The 19,302-nt window shown below is 46.1% G+C and overlaps 3 protein-coding genes across 7 annotated transcripts; 2 read left to right on the top strand and 1 right to left on the bottom strand.

The window, feature by feature from the left end:
• Positions 1-166: 166 nt before the first annotated feature.
• Positions 167-5,909, bottom strand: LOC308327032 (F-box only protein 40-like). Of its 2 annotated transcripts, none has more exons than XM_080780162.1 (6): positions 5,892-5,909; positions 3,658-4,827; positions 2,697-2,983; positions 2,058-2,189; positions 1,597-1,936; positions 167-1,354 (listed from the first exon to the last, which is right to left on the bottom strand). In XM_080780162.1, the coding sequence occupies exons 1-6, from the start codon at positions 5,892-5,894 to the stop codon at positions 1,142-1,144; spliced, it is 2,145 nt and encodes a 714-aa protein (XP_080636288.1). In that variant the 5' UTR covers positions 5,895-5,909; the 3' UTR covers positions 167-1,141. The 2 variants fall into 2 exon arrangements, with proteins under 2 accessions (XP_080636288.1, XP_080636289.1); XM_080780163.1 differs by having other exon boundaries at positions 5,742-5,898.
• LOC308327030 (F-box only protein 40-like) lies at positions 4,862-14,280 on the top strand. 3 transcript variants are annotated; one of them, XM_080780160.1, is made up of 9 exons: positions 4,862-4,911; positions 6,899-6,955; positions 9,055-9,676; positions 10,129-10,628; positions 10,948-11,127; positions 11,756-11,997; positions 12,817-12,948; positions 13,049-13,391; positions 13,878-14,280. In XM_080780160.1, exons 2-9 carry the CDS (start codon positions 6,938-6,940, stop codon positions 14,085-14,087), a joined length of 2,247 nt encoding a protein of 748 aa, XP_080636286.1. In that variant the 5' UTR covers positions 4,862-4,911; positions 6,899-6,937; the 3' UTR covers positions 14,088-14,280. The 3 variants fall into 3 exon arrangements, with proteins under 3 accessions (XP_080636286.1, XP_080636285.1, XP_080636284.1); XM_080780159.1 differs by lacking the exon at positions 4,862-4,911 and adding an exon at positions 6,687-6,755; XM_080780158.1 differs by lacking the exon at positions 4,862-4,911 and having other exon boundaries at positions 6,695-6,955.
• A 1,128-nt stretch (positions 14,281-15,408) lies between these two features.
• On the top strand, positions 15,409-17,925 carry LOC308326594 (uncharacterized protein). Of its 2 annotated transcripts, XM_080779538.1 has the most exons (4): positions 15,409-15,622; positions 15,896-16,071; positions 16,438-16,485; positions 16,797-17,925. In XM_080779538.1, exons 2-4 carry the CDS (start codon positions 15,906-15,908, stop codon positions 17,501-17,503), a joined length of 921 nt encoding a protein of 306 aa, XP_080635664.1. In that variant the 5' UTR covers positions 15,409-15,622; positions 15,896-15,905; the 3' UTR covers positions 17,504-17,925. The 2 variants fall into 2 exon arrangements, with proteins under 2 accessions (XP_080635664.1, XP_080635665.1); XM_080779539.1 differs by lacking the exon at positions 16,438-16,485.
• The last annotated feature ends 1,377 nt before the right edge of the window (positions 17,926-19,302 follow it).

The following is a 19,302-nucleotide window of genomic DNA, read 5'->3' as shown; positions in this document are numbered from 1 at the left end:
ATTTTCCTTCTTTCATTTTTATTTAAAAAACTCAGTACATACTCTCAGACATTTAGACTATTCTTCAGTTATGTGAAACAAAACAATGTAGTTATGTCTTCCAGGCCGATAGGCTGGGAGGCAGATTTTATGTAGACCCCTTCAAATCAGCCTCATGGTGGTGCTATATTAGGCCAGTTTATATCTTCGCCTATAACGAGGTCCCAAACCAAGCTGTGAAACTACATATCGTTTGTCTGTAATTACTTTCAATAATTGTGAGCAATGCCTGTATCATTCATGAGCGGTGTTCTGGTGTTCGTCAGTGTAATTATGAATTGGACAGTGATTGACTAAATACTTTATTAAGCAGAAATGTAAACGGCACAGTAAGACATTTAGGCAGTGCCGTCGCTACCGATACGTGCAATATGCACTGCGAGTAGGGCAACACACCGAGGGGGGCAACAAAATGTGCCAAAAAGTGCCAAGCCGACCCTCAAAATAACACATTTCTCTGCGGCTCCGCCGTGTAATAACGAGCAACCGTGTGTGCGTCGTCACAAACAGCGCAAATAGCCGATCTGAGGAATAGCAGCACTATTGTCGGTAGGGGGGGCAGCACAAATATCCTACAAGTAGAGCAACCAAATGGTCAGCTATGTCCCTGCATTTAGGCTAAAGGATAACACAAATAAATCCTGGGGACTTGTTTCCATTGTGGTCCTGTATTCAATTAATCAACAGAGCATCAAATATGAATTACACATTAATACAAATGTACAAACAAATATAAACAGCTATATATACACAAAGGAAAAAAAACGGCGGTAGTGTAAGACACCTCCTTTCAAAGGGAAATAAAACTAGCTCCCCTTGTGACCTTCTGGGATTCATTTATGTATTATTTTGAAGTAGTTAGACAGATATGAGGGCACTGTCTCTTTTGAATATCTTAAATACCATTCCCATTGTTACCCGTCCCTGAGCCATCCCAAACTAGCAACGTGTGTTGAATATACTGTAGGTGAGTCATGGGGTTTAGGCCGAGTAGTAGATGAATCCGTTTGTTTGGGGAGGTCTGAAGCTTTGTTTTTGGTGCCATTGAGTTGTTGAAGAACCAAGAGGTGCAAGCATAAACAAAATCACATTGAAGAGTGCTCTAGCTAAAGTCTTTAGTGCAATTTTGTTGACAAAAGTAGAGATCCTGCCCAATAATCTTGTTCTTGGAATAGAGATCGAGTGGCAGGAGAACACGATCTGTCCTGTGCTCTCTCTCATAGTACGGACACACCTTCAGGTGTTCAGACATGGATGGCACATCCTGGAAACCCCACCTGTCCACTGGGGAGAAGAGGGTGCTGAACTGCCATACCTGAGAAGATGCAGGTTTGAGTTAAAGAACATCAACAACAACATTAGAGCAGGAGAGAATGCGTTACATATAGGTGTTTGCAAGTTCGTACCCTACTCGGGGACCATGCAAGTCAGGAACCACACAAGGTGATAATGCCCCAAACCCGGTTATGTAATACCCATTGTATCGTAGGATCCAGGAGGTGGAAATATTTCAGAAACCCTACATTAGTTGCATAAAGTACTGACAGTTTGACTTACCTTTTGCTTCACCCTCCACTTGGCTCCACCGTGGGAGTAGGTCTTCTTCTCCCAGTGCAGCGTGACCATCCCTCTGTCCTGGAGCAGAGAGGAGCACACGTCCCTCATAAGGTGGGACACCAGAGCCAGCTGGGACAGGGACAGGCTGTCCAAGAAACTGGCCATGTGGCACAGCACCTCATAGGGCAGGGAGCTCAGAGAGTCCTGCCCTCCTCCTCCTGCCCTGCCAGCTCTCTTCCTCTGGGTGTTGGCGGGCTCTGTGGAGCTGCTGGGGTTCGCGGACCCCTCCTCTAGCAAGGCAGGTAGGACGGGACACAAGCTGTAACTGCTCAGCTCCTGGCTAAAAGCAGAAGCAGTGATGAGTCAAACAAAAAATTCGAATCTAAAAGTAAATCATGTTGTAGTGAATATATCCAACACATTCAGATGATAACAAAAGCCAATCATGAGTTAATACTCACATGTATTTAATGGTGGCCTTCTGTGTCAATGGCTGGAAGCGCCTCTGAGTGTAGGTGCATCCCAGGTAAGATAGGGGACATCTCTGCTCAAACCAGCCGTTCGCGCTCATTTGTATATCACTGTGCACATTTCTTGTTTTAATTGGGGAGGAGGAGGGGGGGGGGATAAAGACTTGATCAAAACCCTTGTTCAGAGCTTAATAATAAGGTCGACGTTGTACTATATAGCTAAAGTTGACAAGAATACAATTGTGCACTCCAGTTACTGCTCCCATAAGCAATGTATTTGGCAACATTTCTCCCTCAGACATTAGGGCAGATCTCCATTAGGCTCTGAGAAAGAAGGTCTGAGGAAGGCTTGAAACATACCAGTTAAATTGGGAGCAGTAACACTGGTGTGCAGACTTTTATTTTTTAAACGTTTGTGATTCAGCACCCAGCCTAGTAGATGTGAGATGTGCGTGTCGTTTAGCTGTTTAACAGGGTTTGTCTCATCTAAAAGTTGTAGCTACAATGACCACAAAAACAATATGTTAGAGAACCTGTTTCTGTTTCAAATCAACAAATAAGACAGCTGGGCGCAATAAGGTGAAATGAGTCAAATCATGTTTTTTAATAAGTGACAACAAGGACATCCACCTGTAGTGCTGGCCGTACTCTCGGCGCTGGAAGGCGTGTCCACAGAGGAAGGTGAAGGCGGAGGTGCCCTTGTTGTGTGCGCTGGTGACGCTCTCCACCTGCAGCTGGAGGTGCAGCTCCAGAGGCCTGCCCTCCGTCAGGTCGGCCAGAACCATGTTGTGTCGGAACGGGGCCGTCAGGAAGCTGTACGTCTGCGAGCCCTGATCGGACATGAAAGTGTCGCCGGATGAACCCTCTGCAATGAGGTGTCCACGCTGCTCCTTCTCCAGGCAGCACAGCAGAGATGCCTTGGGGACCAAATCAGACGCAATGCGGATTCATATTTAAAGAATAGTAAAGGAAAAACTGTGTTGGTAGGTGGTTTCTAGGGTGTTGCTCTGGTGTATTAGGCAGTCGTTAGGCTGTGCTGGGGTTGTATGGTATTGATTCAGCTCTATAGACTTCTGAGCCAGAACAAATTTCATGGGTCCATTAGGGTCTGTCATTTTGGACCCGTGAAGAGTTCTGAGGGCATTGCTAGGTTGAAACAGGTGGTTGCTAGGGTGTAGTAGGCATTATCAGGGCATTGGAATATGGCCAATATGGCCATACTGGCATACTAGACGTTGTGGTGTTCACCCGGACTGCACGCATGCAGGGTGGTGCAGACATGGCCTGGTAAACGACTCCCCCTGCTGGACTACGTGTCAGGGCCAACTCTATGGTCGGGGCATGGAAACTAGGGGCCGGGGGTAATATTTACTATTCGGGACGCAACTCGAACGCCGTCTCTATGGCCTTGAGCCACGTGAGGCGCCGTGCCGAGCGTTGCGAGATGTGTTATCACATTCTGGCTGTATTCTAAGCTTCTGATCACGAACATTCTCTTGATTAAGGGGTGATAACATTCGAAGCCGGTGGCATTGACACACAGACACAACTGTCAGCTATTCAAACCTAGACAGTAAATGACAACTTTCACCTGAACTTCCTCCCAAAAAGGCATATTCTCCAAGGGCACCCCTAGGTCGCTGGTGTCCACTCCAATGCTCGCTCTCTTGGCCCAAGGGTTGCGCCCGTTGCGGCCGTGGGAATTTCTGGCTTTGAAGCTGGTGGGAGCCCTGAATGTGCGAGAGGTGATGATCTTCATTGGCTCCACGTGCCCGCACCACACAAAACCCATTCTCTCTTCCTCTGTCGTGCTGGAGAAGGAGGTACATGCCTGTTTATCCATGCACGTTGATGTCCCAGCATTCTCGTCCCCTTCGGTGAGCACGCCGAGCCCCTCCCCTTCATCTTTGACCTCACTCTGACCGTTACCCCCGGCAGCAGCCATCTGACCAGCCTCCCTGCAGCCGCCCATCGCCGTGTTGAACATTTTCTCCCACCTGCTGTAATTCTGCAGTCCTTCAGCGCCCATTCCCTGACCCCTGGCCAGGGCCTCCCGCTCCTCCCGGGTGAGTTCTCTCTCTTGCTCCATCCCGGCGGCTGCCGCCGCAGCTGCTCTCGCCTCCGCCGCTCTTGCCTCCGCCGCTGCTCTCTCTACCCCTCTTACCCTCTCCGCCTCCTCCCACCTCGCCCTCCTCGCGTCCCTCTCCGCCAGCTCCTTCTCCAAGGCGGCCATCTTCTGCTCCTCTTTCTTCTTCCTCGTCTCCTCTGCCTTCCTCTCCCCCTCCAGGTCCTCCTCCAGTCTCTGGGTCAACTCCGGGAAGAGCTTCTTCAACTTCAGGGAGTGGAACAGTTGGTCTTGGTCTCTCAGGGACATGGCCAGGTCCAGACACTCCGCTCGGCATCTGCTGTCCTTCAGTAGGTTCTGGCGCAGCTCCGTGTTGGGGTGAGCATTGGCGTCCTCCGCTGGCCAGCGGTTCCACTCCATGGAGCAGCACACCACACTGGCGGGGCAGTCCCGGAGGTGAGCCGCCTGACAGGAGCGAGGCATGGTGAGTGGGCAGCCCGACTCGGCGTTGAGGCAGGGAACCCTGACGTTGGGGCAGAGCAGCATGTGCTCCTCCTCTTTACACAGGTGGTAGTGAGCCCCGCAGTGCAGGTGACATTGGGTCAGCACGCAGGACACAGAGATGTCCACCTTCTTCCTGCAATGCCGACTGTAGCAGCTCTCACAGTGAGAATGGAGCTGTGTCTTGGAGGCCCGCTGGTGATGGTGATGAGAGTAAAGTAGAGAAAGACAAGAGTCAAGACACTTCATTGCAGAAAAAGAGACAAGAGAGAAAAAGGTGTGTGTGTGTGTGTGTGTGTGTGTGTGTGTGTGTGTGTGTGTGTGTGTGTGTGTGTGTGTGTGTGTGTGTGTGTGTGTGTGTGTGTGTGTGTGTGTGTGTGTGTGTGTGTGTGTGTGTGTGTGTGTGTGTGTGTGTGTGTGTGTGTGTGTAGAAATTACCATTATACAGTACATGTTATGAGCTACTTCCTGTTAAGAAATTCCTTGCAGGTGATTCTTTTTCTAATAATAATAATAATACATTTGATTTATAACGCACTTTACATTTGAAACAAATCTCAAAGTGCTACAAGCAGAAATATTTAAAAGCAAAATAAGAATAAAAACAATTAAAACTTGCTGTGATCACCTAAACAGCTAAAAGGTTAAGCACACAGGGCATCTTAAAAGTCCAACTAGGCAAATGCTTTGCTAAAAAGGAAGGTCTTTAGTCCCTTTTTAAAAGCATCCACGGACTGTGGTGAGGAGCAGCTGAGCAGAAGGCCTGGCACCCCATGGTGAGGAGCAGCTGAGCAGAAGGCCTGGTACCCCATGGTGAGGAGCAGCTGAGCAGAAGGCCTGGTACCCCATGGTGAGGAGATAATATAAGTGTAAAGTGTTTGAGTTTGGAAGTGCTCGCCTTCGGTAAAGCAACGTCCTGCTGCCTCCTGCATTATGTGCAAATTCACAACAGGTGGGACGCAGGTCCATTGAGTGATATCCAACGAGCACTTCCAAACTACAACACTACAACACAAATATAGCTACTACTATATGTAGCCGACTAGCCTACCTTTTTCATTTCAAACTGTTATTTTTATAATCGAAAGGCACCTTCCTTTAAAGGCTACCTTCCTTTACATGATGACGAATAAGCACGGCAGCAAACAATACTAGACACTACTATGAAGGCTTTATACAAAAACGTTTGGGCGTTCATACTGTTCATTCATCATGTGGAAATTGGAATCATTCCCAAATACATATGTTGTTTAACTCACCATATCCACAGGGGTAGTGTCAGTATGTCACAGAAGTTAAGGTGTCCTATAGGATTAGAATGTTGACTAACGGGAAGGGTAAAAAAAAGATTTGTTGTTGAAATGATAAACTAGCTCACATTTTGATTGCAGTAAAGTAAGCACAGCGGGACAAAAGTCTTCCTCAGCTGCCAATGTGGACATGTACCTCCCCTCTAACTGGACAGGCTGGTTAAAATTAGATTAGCTGTGTGCATGCATGATGGGATGGCACCCCCCCCATCCCCTTCTCTCATTCTCTTTACTAGAGTAGTAGTCAGGTTACAGACCAAGATGCCACTCAGAATCACGGGGCCACATAAAACTTCAAGGCTGTGTTATTTCTACTACGGTATTTCTATTTTTTCCAAATCCGTTCTACTCAAACCAAAAGCATATGGAGACATTTGCATGAAATAAATAAAACATTGTGACCGAAAGTTATATTAGAAAACAATCCTGACTTAAAGTTGATTTACATACTTAGGCCGGGTTTCAAACTATAATGGAAACAGCCGGTAGAGGGCATCAGATGCACACACTATATTATTCCATTTCTGGGTTTGCTTTATAAACTCAATGCTTGAGAACTGTTACCCCTGACATGTGCTTGGCCAGTCAAAAGCGTATTGTTAAATGGGGCTGAAATAAGGGAAATGTACTGTTTTAAGTGACAGAGTCTGGTGGTAACCCAAACCATTTGACCAAACATGCAATGTTGCATTTCTCAGCTGGTACAGAGATCTATTTATAACACATTTGGTATTTTGAAGCGCATGTGAAGGAAGGCACAGCATACAAGTTGGTGGAACATGGTTCTTTCCTTTCCAATTGACGCACATATCGGTGGGAATTTTACAGCTATAACCAGTAGATTTGTCTTTTACTTATAGAGGAATATATATTCACAATGTGTGTTTGCCAGATTATTTTTCTTTGATTTATCCAGTGGGAGAGAATGAAACCCCAATCTTGCCTTCTTTCTTCAGGACACTGGAAAATAACATAAACAAACAACTTTGCTGAGGATGCATAGAAGAAGCCAGGTATGTCATTTGATTTAGCTTGTAGCATGTGTGTAGTACACAATTAGCCATGGTCAATTAGTGTTGTTCGTTTTGGACCATGGCTAGTAAGTTTAGTATACACAGTCACAGGCATGCAGGCCGTCTTATGTATGAAGCTCAGTTATCAGAGTTAAATTAACACTCCCGATTTTGCGTATTTGACGAGGTGAAAAGACCAGAATCAGAATGTAGCTGGAACTGATAAAGAAGTTTGGTAGGACTATCAGGACACCAGTTACCATAAAGTTTTGTATGATAATAGTGTCCCCTTCAGTCGTTGTAGTTGCTACAGTATAATATCTTAACCATCCTCCTATTAAACTATGAACATACCTGTAGGCACATTTTGAGACATTGGGCACCTGCTGGGCATGGGCTCGCAAAAGGGTCCGCCACACTGACTGGTAGGCTATAGGCTACAGTACACTGACTTGCAGCAGTAGTAGTACAATAACTACAATTACCTGTAAGGCAACAGTGCACATACACAATAATAATGTGTTAGTTATTCTCTGTCGTATGATGGTGTCAAGTCCTGGAATTAGTTGATCTACAAGTGTGCATCGTGTATGCAGTTGTTCAGCTGTTTTTGCCACACCGTGCCATTCTCGTATGATGTAATTAGGTGTAAGACATGATTAAACAGTCACTCACTGAAATTGTATGATGGTTTGTTTCTGGTATCATCTTCAAAGTGAATGTTTTTAGGCTATTCCTTCAGTTTTAGTAGGATTTATGGGGCTCTGTTATTGATATGAATGACTAAGCCCTTTCACAAGAAATGTATAAGCACAACAATTCATGCAAAGGCTCTAGACTACTTATAGGGCCCCCCTAAGCTCTTGGGCCATTAGGGCCGTTTAATAATCCACCACTGACTATTAGGAGCAGTGACTGCCATATGGCTCATTTAATACTCTAACTAATCAGACTCTGAGCTAGGTGTGACTACACATGTGCCTTCCCTGTAGCAGTGTCATTTGTATACTTTATTTGTACAGTTTCTACAGTTTCAGTATACCATGGCATGGCAAGCAGCATGACTTTATATGATAACTAGACCGGCGCCTATATGGAGTTGCAAACAACACTGGTATCAGCATTGAGCTTGTGAGACGGATCGTATATGGTGATATCTTTACCTGTCCTGCATGGCTCAAAACTATGGTATCATAACACTGTTGGTATCTGCAACATAAGACTGGATGTCCAAATATTTGTTTTTCAAGCCACAACAAGGAGCCAAATTCACACAAGAAGAACCTTTGTTTGCACCTCCAATACAGTCACATGACGTTAATTCACGTTTGCATATTTGCACGTACTAGGACTAGGACACTGTAGCTATAATATTCTTCGTTCTCTATCTCTTTGATGGCATTTCTGGGTGGTTCATTGAGGTGACTGAACAGTTTTGGGGTTAGGAATATACTTAACTTCTTCCTTCTGAACATATTCATTAGAGGGGCACAGATATTTTAGATTTTAGCAGTGAGCCCAGTGTCTCTGATGTCACTGGGCTCACTTCCTTCCTGGACTACAATTCCCATAATGCTTTGGTGCACTGCTCCTCCTTGTGGATAGGGGGAGGGCTGTCTAAAGGCTCATACATAGTCTGGATTTTCGGTGGTTAGGTGACCACCGAACTACAACATGACGTCACGAGCCGCGCTGAAGAGCAAACCACCGCCACCGCTCCAGCCCTTCTCTCTGTTTTTACTCACCACCGCTCAACGTTATTTCAGCTCCGGTGGTCAGCTCACCACCGGAGCGGTGGTCACCTCACCACTGAAAATCCAGACTATGAATAGGCCTTTACTGAGACAACATGTAGTACAGGAAGTAAGTGAGCCCAGTGTCTATGACATCAGAGACTCACTGCTAAAATCTAAAATATCTAAAACCACATATTACACACAGAAAGACCCCCAGGAAAGTGTTCTACATCTTCTAAACGTAATTAACATATATATATTTTTAAAAGGGTGAAGTTTTCCTTTAATAACCTGCTTTCAATACAACATTTTCCCCCTCTCCATCTCTGTCATTCTCTCTGGACTAACTCTCACGACCGTCAGAATCGGGCCTCCAAGACCCAACTCCATTCCCACTGTGAGAGCTGCTACAGTGTCCACTGCCGGCAGAAGGTGGAAATCTCTGTGTCCTGTGTACTGACCCAATGTCGCCTGCACTGCGGAACTCACTACCACCTGTGTAAAGAGGAGGAGCACATTCTGCTCTGCCCCAACGTCAGCGTTCCCTGCCTCAACGCTGAGTATGGCTGCCCCCACTCCATGCCCCGGTCTAAGCAGGCAGAGCACTTGGGCAGCTGCCCGGCCAGCGTGGTGTGCTGCTCCATGGAGTGGTTGCGCTGGCCCACGAACGACACTCATCCACACAACACCATAACCTTGCAGGATAATATTCTGAGGGAGAACGTAGGGCCGGCGGAGGCCCTGGACCTGGCTTTGGCCCTAGATGACCAGAGGGTCCTTTATGGCCGCCTGAGGATGAAGCCCCTGTACCCGGAGCAAATGGATGAGAACGATGACGATGAAGAGGAGAAGAGAAAGGAGGAGGCCAAGACAAAAGAGGAGGAGACGAGAAAGGAGGAGGAGAAGAGAAAGGAGGAAGAGATGATAAAGGAGGAGGAGAGGAGGAAGAAGACGCCATGTCAACAATTGAATCTTACCCTCAAAGGTAAAACTGCTAACAAAAGTGAATCACAATCACAATGTTTACAAGTATAAAGTCCTCAGTATACATTTACCAATTTCTACACTCTCACTTAACACTGAGGATTTTACTGTGTAAATATATGTAATACATACATAGATTGCACCAGCTTACCATAGTGCTGACAATGTACTTATATACTTTACGTATATCGAATTAGTGTTCAATTCGTCATTGTAGGGTTTATCCTCTATTGTCTGCTGCGTTGCACAACCTGCGAGTTGGGGCCCAAAACAGACACACAAGATGCTCTGATAGGGTTGTAGGCCAAGAGGAACGTTAATTCTGATGGAAATATTAATATAATGCTGTATAATAATTTTTAACAACCAGTTGATTACCATGGTTTTATTGTCTACTGTTACAGGCATGTCTTTACTAGTATTTCACTATGTGCCCTCATCCTTGGTCTGCAGCTGGCTCCGTGCAGCATCAGCATCAGCCTGTTGTCAGTACTGAGAACAGTGAGCGTGATGCAGGGAAAGAGCCAGATATAGGGGTTAACACCCCTTTATACACGTACAACCTGATGGAGAGGATGTTCAGCATGGATAGGGGCCAATGTGCCGCCGCTGAGGCCGCCCTTAAGGAAACGGAGGCAGCGAATGGAGGGGGAGAAGGGGGAAAGGATGCACAAGTAGAAGAGAGGAGAGAGGGTGAGGCGGATGCCGGAGGTGCCGCCGCGGCCACTGCCGGAGACGGCCACCAGCAGGACTCGCAGTCCTCTCCGTGGCATGAGGGGGTCCTGGAACGCCTGGAGCAGACGCTCTCTCCACAGGAGTACAACATGTACCTGGTGCACCATGGACGCATGCTGCTCCACTTTGGCCAGATTGAGGCCTGCACGCCCAGAGAGAAGGACTTTGTGTATGGAAGCCTGGAGCCTATCCCTGTCCAGACACTGCACAGTTTCAAGGTGTGTGTGTGTGTGTGTGTGTGTGTGTGTGTGTGTGTGTGTGTGTGTGTGTGTGTGTGTGTGTGTGTGTGTGTGTGTGTGTGTGTGTGTGTGTGTGTGTGTGTGTGTGTGTGTGTGTGTGTGTGTGTGTGTGTGTGTGTGTGTGTGTGTGTGTGTGTGTGTGTGTGTGTGTGTGTGTGTGTGTGTGTGTGTGTGTGTGTGTGTTGTCAAGTCCATGTTTCATGAAGAAGCATTCTATTTTGTTTTGCGTCATTCTATTCTGATTTATTTCATTCTCTATTGTCTAACTTGACATGATTCTGTCCTATTTTCCAACCAGTTGCCAACGGGCTACCGTCACAAAAACCGGGAACACATATATGGCAATTTACCGAAGCCTAAGACGGAGGAGAGGGGCGTGGATACGTCTGACCTGAAGGTGAAGGAAGACGACTGGTACAGTGACGAGGCGGAGACCACTCTGCTGGGATTCGCAGAGCTGGAGGCCCAGGGTCACGAGGTCAGGGAGACGTTGAATTATTATAGATTTGCCCTTCCAACGCATATGCTTGATTGGAGATGACATCATATGGGTCTATGAGGAAGCGGCCCTAAAAGAAAATAGACACTTTATGGCTTCCCTCTGAAAAAGAAAAGTGATTGTGATTGTAAAATAATTATTTTGATAATTTTGGTCTGGCAAATTATGAAAAGCTGTAAGCCGTACTATGTTGCAAACAACATAAATGCTGCCTCATAGATGTGACCGGTAAATAGCACACCTCATGCCACAGAAGGTGTTGTAAAAGTGCTCCCATATAGTGAGTTTAATACATTTCCACCAAGATATGGTTGGTCCACATCCACTGTGTGTAGTCTGTCTTTCTATTTCAGTATGTTCTTCTGTCTAGCACATGGTATTGTTTCTTGCAGATATCATATACCAGTATGTGTAACCCATAACCCATAACTTCTTTGCATGTTGTAAAACGGTAGCCTCTAGTGGCGGGATCTTGTCTATTGCCCTTTTAAGTAATTTCCCTGTTTGGTTATTCCATCCATGGCTTGCATAGTACTGGTGTCACGGTAGATGTATACATTTGATTCCTGTTCCAGGTTTGCATAGTAATCATTGATTATGGTGGCAGATCAGCGCGGAGAAAGGCATAGATTGTACGTACGTGGAACATGGCATCCAGACGCACCTGTTCCGCAAGGCACCGTTCAAACGGAGGACGACCCTGGGGGACGTGATGGCGGGCAGGCCACTGAGGCTCCGCCTCCAGCTGCATGCAGAGTGCATCAGCGCCAGAAACCACAGTGCCAACTCCGTCTTCACGTTCCGCTGTGGACAAAGCTTCCATCGCAGGGAGCTCCCCGCACACTTCAGGTGAACTGCACTGTACTAGCTCGCAATGCGGCAATGTGACACGTTATTACCTTGTAGATCTGCTGTTCTTTTCCGGAGTGACTCCATGATAGACTATCCTATATATCAACATATATGGGAGGGCCGGCGGGCGGGCGGACATGGCGACATCTCTATCACTGGGGATGATGTGCTGCTCAGTGCCTTGTACTGTTTCTGAATTCTCTACCATTTTCTCTGCATACAATTAACTTTTATACCACAAGAGGGAGTACATATTTGAGTGGCACTAGGCCCTCCTATGTCCAGCTTTTGGTGTCCACAAACATTAAATTCCAATTGACAATGAATGGAGAATTTTACATCATAGTGTCTGAGCTCTCTATAGTGTCTATTTTACGCCATGATGATGTACGATGATATGAGCGCCGCTCACTTTACACAGGTATTTCAATGTCACATAATGAGCAATTTATATGGCAATTTCAGAATAATTTGCCTAATTTCTGTAATGATAAAATGTGTCACATGCATGGTTCCCCTGCTTAATACCAGGGCAGTGCATTCAAATCGGCTGTTTCATGGGAATAAGCGAAGAACAGAAGTGTTTCTGATATTCTATACATTTATAATGTGTAGTTTTTACATTTCTCCCAATTCTCCATGACTCGAGATGAACAAAAAGGATAGTGGCTAATGATTTAGTAAAGTATCAAATGCACATACTTAAACATTTGATGCACACTCTAAAATACCTGTATTTTCCATGCACTTTCTGTCCAACTACACTGTACACTGTCACTCAAGTACTAAAGTACACTGTCTCTCTTTATTGTCCAGAAATGTACACAGTGAGATCCAGATGGGTCTCAATAGCTGGTTTGAGGAGAGATGTCCCCTGGCTTACCTGGGCTGCACATATAGTCAGAGGAGGTTCCAGCCTTCCACACACAAGGCCAACGTCACCTACAAGTGAGCACATACTGTTCAATTCTGACACTCAGCTATGCACCCTACCGTATGTGTAAATCAATTCAACCCTTGCCGTCATCATGTCTTTGAACTCCTCCAGCAAGGAGCTCAGATGCTTCAACCTGCGTCCCGTCCTCCCTGCTCTGCTAGAGCAGCAGGCGGAGGACCCCAGCAACTCCACAGAGCCCCCCAGCACCCAGAGGAAGAGAGCTGGCAGGGCAGGAGGAGGAGGAGGAGGGCAGGACTCTCTGAGCTCCCTGCCCTATGAGGTGCTGTGCCACATGGCCAGTTTCTTGGACAGCCTGTCCCTGTCCCAGCTGGCTCTGGTGTCCCACCTTATGAGGGACGTGTGCTCCTCTCTGCTCCAGGACAGAGGGATGGTCACGCTGCACTGGGAGAAGAAGACCTCCTCCCACGGTGGAGCCAAGTGGACGGCCAAACCGGTGAGGTTCCCTGTTTTCTCTTCATAAAGAGATAGGACAAAACCCTATGTTAATTTAGTCCTGAGAGTGTTAGAATGAACCTGTGTTGTGTAGGGTCAAATATTTTCCAGTAAAAGTACCAGTAGCACTAGACTGAAAAGGTAATATTACTTGTCTTGAAATCTAGTCTACTCTTGTAAAAGTACAAAAGTGACCGCTGTCTTTACTTTACCTCCTGATTCATTGTACCATAATAACAGCATGACAGTGGGCTACTCCTTTAATGTTAGTAAAGTGCCATACGTCACCAGAAATATACTGAGTGAAAGTATAATGACTGATTCTAGAATGTACAGGAAACAACTTCTCAATTACAGTAAAAAGAGTATTGCAATTAGTTCTTTTCCACATTTGACATTGTTGCAGTTTTAGCATAAATGGGTGTGTAGGCCTACCGTACCTGTAAATGGCCCAGTGATTTCCTATACACTCCTTTCCTCTCCTCAGGTATGGCAGTTCAGTTACCTTTTCTCCCAAGTGGATTCGTGGCATGTTACTGACCTCCATTCTATGTCGGCACACCTTAAAGCCTGTCCTTACAATGAAACCTGCCCTCGTACTGAGAAGATCTCTCTGACGGGCATGAAGAATCAGCAATCAGACGAGGAGCGACAGACCCTCGTCAAACAGTTCAGTGGAAGCAGACTGCAATTTTAATCACATGTATTGCCTGTACGGTGTCTGTATTTAACATAACAAATAGAACACACATTTAAAATCTATATAGGGTCAGTCAGAAATGGCACATAAACTCTGCACATGCAGTGCAACATAACCCCCAAAGCAATTGACACATTTAGGCATTTATGCCTTCTTCAGACATAATAAACATGGTTGCTATGGCAGTTTGGCTACATCGCAGTGTGCAAACTTTATTTCTCTTGTGTGTGTCTCTATTTAGAATGTTTTGTTAGTATTACTTTTATGTTAATCTAAGGGGGACTGCGGTAGGCTCAGCGGGCCAGTCAGACAGATATTTTGTGAAGCCACTAAGGAAATCGGGACATCCTGAAAGTTCATATAATGGCCTGTTGTGGCGCTGTCATTGGGCCCAAAAAAACCCCATATCCCCATAGAGGTCCATGTATTTGGGCCAAACTTCACAGTTTACAGTCTATATGAACGGGAGCCACCCCGTTCGAGTCAAAATAAAAACCAACTAAGAAGAAGGGGGGAAGTCCCGCTTCGTTGTCTGGGCCAGCCAATGGCCAGCTGGGCCAAAACGGATCTTGAAAGATGGCGATTTACAATACAAGGACTGACTGGCTTCATTTTACGTCCATATCAGACCCGGCGAACGCTTTGTCCATATTTTTTTTTACAGTCTATGGGTAGGCTACAGGTAGCTCTGTCCATGGTCCTGAAAATGTGTTCAAGGTACGTATAAGAATAATTTGAACAGAAATAATTACAGAAATATTTTTCTAGCCTTCCAGTTAATTTAAATTATATTCACTTACTCAGAAAAGATGAATTAATTCATTTAGTTTTTAAGTCTGCAGACTGATCTTATTTTAATGATAATGATTTAATGCTTTGGGGGCGAGCTATCCATGGGGCGAGCCGTCTTCACTTTTCGAAATTCCGGGGCAAGCCGTCTTCACTTTTCGCGGGGGCGAGTTGGCAAAGGGGCGAGATGACCTGTTACCCCTCCGAATGGATCTGACTCCGAGGCTTTGTTGCCAGGCAATGCATTTTCATGAATGCCATCATGCCAGGCTAGCATTCATGAAAATGTAGCCTATTTATGCTACTCTTAAGGCTACTCAGCTGATTGCCCCCAAAGCAAAGGTGTGTCGCGTCCTAAGGAGGGTGTCGCACTGTCGCTTGACAAAAAAGAACAGATCTACAAGCTAACAACGTGTTACACCGCGACTCGTTGATATCTTGTACATCTGTTCTTTTTTTGAGAAGCGACACCGCCTACCGGTGCCTTGCGGACAACAACCAACCAGAAGAATATAGAGAGAAGCTAAGAATGACTGCGGCTCTGCAACCGGATCGGTATACTGTACTATCACATCACATGCGAGCTAAGAAACCGAACCGGGCATTCATTGCACTGCGGCTGTTTTATCTCAGTGCTCTCTGCTATATCAAGGACAAATCAAACGGTTCAAACCCCGAGGACAGCATGGTAGAAAGATCTGCCGAAGCCATGAAAAACGCTCTGATCGCGGTCGAATATTAAGGTAGGCCACGCAGTTTTACATTTCACAAACTTATCAGTTATACTTATCACACGAACAATAAGCTGTGGAAAGGTAGGCTATTTGGGCAAAATTATGTGCCTTTATATTTCTTTGTGCATTCAAATAAAAACATGCTCAGCTGCCTTGCCTCCGTTCTATGAATGCGATAGATCATCATAAAAACTACTACAGTAAAAAATACTACTACTACTACTACTACTATACTGTAGGCCTACTACTACAGTACGCTACCACTCCCACACCTCTTCCTAGGTGTTGTGAAATGGCCATGGAGACCATGGTGACACTGATGGGGACTCTGGCAAGGCAGGGGCTGGATCAGCAGCTGTTTAGTGTGGAGAGGGGCATGACCTTCCTCCAGCAGCAACACCTGCTCATGCTCACTGGTCTGCATATGGAGATCTCACACCTGAAGACGCGCTGCCATGGTCAGTCTCTCACTCTCTCTGAATTTATTTATTTATTTGACGGGGACAAAGCTCATTAATCAACATGTCAGTTTTCACCTCAATGTAAATGGGCCAGAGTTAGCCAAAGCTAAATTTCATCTGTAGTCCCTGAGCAGGCTCTTTAAAAATGAATGATAAAAGAAAGACAATATAGTGTGCCAGCACACAACACCATGCGTTGATGCCATGTGTGCATAATGTGCACCCAACACTATATACAAAAACACAATACAATACAGTACAATACAGGAACACATCTCTAGTCATCTATTCATTCTATAGCTTACTATTCTATATAATATCGCTCTCCGTGTCTTTCATGTGATTATTATTTCTTCACTGTAGAACTTAGCTGTGAGCTGAACTCCAGGTTTTCTGATCAAAGCACTGCAGGTAAGACTTTCCCTTTTTTTTTAATCAAAGTGACAAAAAGCTGATCTTTGAGCGACACTAGCTGAGCTGAGTCATTTTGACTAGTATTCGTGCACCTCATGGAACTCAACTTAAGCAAAACTTCAGATCACTCAAAACAAACTGATCAGGTTACTACTAAACCTTACACCTAGTACTCACACATCAATCAATCAATCAATACATGTTGTGATACTACTATACTAGTAACCTTATTTGAAAATGTGTGTCTCTCTCTTTTTTTCTCTGCCTTGGTGTGTCACTCTGTCTGCACGTGCACACACGTGGCTCAGACGAGGAGGCGAGCAGGCTGTCCATGCGCTGTGAGGCAGCAGAGCGCCTGCTGTGGGAGCGGCAGGGCGCCGTGGCGGCCGTGCGGGGGGAGCTGCGTGCGGGCCGGGCGCGGTCGTCGGCGCTGGCCCGCAGCCTGAGGGAGGAGGAGCGCCACTTCCTGGATGAGCTCAAGCGGCGCAGCCACAGGATCACGTCCCTGAGCCGAGACCTCCAGCGCCAGACGACGGTGGCCGCGGCACTCTCCCAGGAGCTCCATGACACTCGCATCCAACTCTACGAGCAACGTTCGTTGCTCAGCGGCATGGAGGGGCCAAAGGGGAAGAAGGCCAAAGGAGAGACGGATGGAGGAGTGGAGGAGGAGGAGGAGGAGGAGGAGGAAGGCACTGACTCACGGCTTCTCTCCCTGCCGCCTCTGGCGTCTCCTGGGCAGCAGGAGGACAGGCATGTGAGGAGCGTTAGGGGGGAGAGGGTCCGGGCCTGCGTTCCGCAGGAGAGCGTGACCTCACCACAGAGGCCACGCACCATGCCCGACCCCGCCCTCTTCCTGTTTCCACTCCGGTACAGGCTCCTCCGCTGGAGGAGACAGGTCCAAGTGCGGGATCAGGAAGAGGAGGGGCTGCCGGAGGACGAGTGGGAGGACATAGACGAGGGCAGAGTCCCGAGGAGGGTGGACATGGGCGCCGGTGAGGGCGAGACGGCTCTGTGAGCCGACGGCATCCTCCTATTAGCTCCCACTGCCTTTTTGATCTATACTTCTATAGTGTTCTCAGGCATGGCTTTGTAAGACAGCAGAACAGAGAGGTGGGTGTTTCAGGTACACACTATACAGTAGTGGTAGTTACCTACAGTACACCGCACATTCCTCAGCGTTCCTTTACTGTAACAGAACACTGAGGATGTTACAGTGCAGTTGTTGATGGTAGCCTCAAATCACTGATATACTGAGCCAGAGGATATTTGATTAAGAGTTCACAGAAGCACAGATAGGTTTTTTTTGTGTTGCTGTAGTAAAAACCTTTGATTTAACACGGTTTTACACCTTTCTGCCCCTGTACTTTACATACTAGGTGGTAACCATGCCTCCGTGTGTGAGTGAGAAGTTCATATGCAGTACCGGTATGTTGTCCAAACTGCTTTCACACAGAACTAGCCTTATTTCAGGTATAAAACGTGACTCTAGGAAGTTTAAAGGGTGACATTTTTATGTATGATTTGCACTTTATTAAACTCATGCAATGTGCCTAGCAGTTGGCAAACGAAAGCAACTCCTGTCGTATTTTTCACGTGTTTAAGCCTTCAACACACTGTAAGAATGAGTTTTAAAGACATTGTGATTTGTGACAAACTATTACAACTACTGAATAGACGGAAAAAAAGGACTACCGTACCGTAGTCATTCAATTTCCAGTACATCAGATCAAGTTATTTTAATATCTCACTTGTTCATTGTTTGTAAATATATAGCACAATGTGTCTCAAACCGTGGTTCAAGAGATACAAGTACAAGTTCTCAGACACAGAATAACGTCCTGGCATTATGGTCAATGCAAAACTCAGCTCTCAATGTGAATCTAGTTGAGAAATACTGTATCTAGACCCCTGGTTCTCAAATTGGGGCCTCTACAAGCTCAGAACATGCCACGTGAGACACGTGGCATGCTGCTATTCGTGGAAGGTTTTTGAAAAATCCTGAAAAACAGAAACATTCAGAGGTCCTTGACATGAAACTTAGAACCAGTGTGATCCAAAAAGTCTGGTATCTGGTATCAGTGGAATTTCATATCAATGGCAGCCATTAGATGGCAGTAAAACCAAATCTACGGTTTGACTATGTGTTTGTCTTGGTTTGACTGTCAAGTTAACTGAAATAAAACCTACATAAAAGCAATCGATTTTTTTTTCACCATACAAAAACGGAAACAAATTAATCGACACATATTCTGTCCAAGTAGGGCAGAGCAGATCACTTATCAAACTCGAGAAGTACATAACGGATTAAGAAATTGCTTTTACTGGGGCTGCTGAAGTAATCCTGTTAACTGTTTGAAAAGCAAAAAGGCCTTCTGAATGTATAATGTAAATGTAACATGTAACTGATTCTATTGACTATGACCTTGTCAAGGTCCTCTCTGTCCTTGTACAACTTGTCCCCTCACAAAAAAAGTCCTCTAGGGGTGTTCCCACGTCTCACTGCCACTGCTCAGAATGCTAATGTCATGCTGCTGCAGTGCTGCCATGGCAACCGATGGCAGCTCCAGCTGAGAGACAGAGTTTGTAAGGGGGCGTAGCTGGTTATGGCCCCCTTGTCCCCTGTTACCATAGAGGACAAAATTAAGAGGTGCCAGACTTCTCCCATGGAGCTATTTATACACTGGAATCTCTCCCTCTCTCTGTCTCTCTCTGCACGTAAAACAAGGTAGATAGAGAGTGCACGCATACAGGAAGTTAATCACTGATGTTGGTGGTGAGGCTGCCCTCTTATGGAGCGACCCAAGTATTGACGAC

This window comes from Protomyctophum bolini (assembly GCF_963924005.1).
Source record: "Protomyctophum bolini genome assembly, chromosome: 13".
NCBI classification, from domain to species: domain Eukaryota; kingdom Metazoa; phylum Chordata; class Actinopteri; order Myctophiformes; family Myctophidae; genus Protomyctophum; species Protomyctophum bolini.
The sequence above is the reverse complement of the archived record's forward strand: the minus strand, read 5'-3'. Positions and strand labels throughout refer to the sequence as shown.

What these genes read in the sequence shown, in the direction of transcription:
- LOC308327032 (XM_080780162.1), bottom strand. An exon ending in CTTTTTGGGAGGAAGTTCAG is followed by an intron (nt 2,984 to 3,657) that starts GTGAAAGTTGTC and finishes TTGGTCCCCAAG; the next exon opens with GCATCTCTGCTGTGCTGCCT. An exon ending in AGTGGAGGGTGAAGCAAAAG is followed by an intron (nt 1,355 to 1,596) that starts GTAAGTCAAACT and finishes GCATCTTCTCAG; the next exon opens with GTATGGCAGTTCAGCACCCT.
- LOC308327030 (XM_080780160.1), top strand. An exon ending in TGGAGGCCCAGGGTCACGAG is followed by an intron (nt 11,128 to 11,755) that starts GTCAGGGAGACG and finishes TTATGGTGGCAG; the next exon opens with ATCAGCGCGGAGAAAGGCAT. An exon ending in GAGCTCCCCGCACACTTCAG is followed by an intron (nt 11,998 to 12,816) that starts GTGAACTGCACT and finishes TTTATTGTCCAG; the next exon opens with AAATGTACACAGTGAGATCC.
- LOC308326594 (XM_080779538.1), top strand. Translation starts at nt 15,906, where the DNA reads ATGGCCATGGAGACCATGGTGACACTGATGGGGACTCTGGCAAGGCAG. An exon ending in CCTGAAGACGCGCTGCCATG is followed by an intron (nt 16,072 to 16,437) that starts GTCAGTCTCTCA and finishes TCTTCACTGTAG; the next exon opens with AACTTAGCTGTGAGCTGAAC. An exon ending in TTCTGATCAAAGCACTGCAG is followed by an intron (nt 16,486 to 16,796) that starts GTAAGACTTTCC and finishes CACGTGGCTCAG; the next exon opens with ACGAGGAGGCGAGCAGGCTG.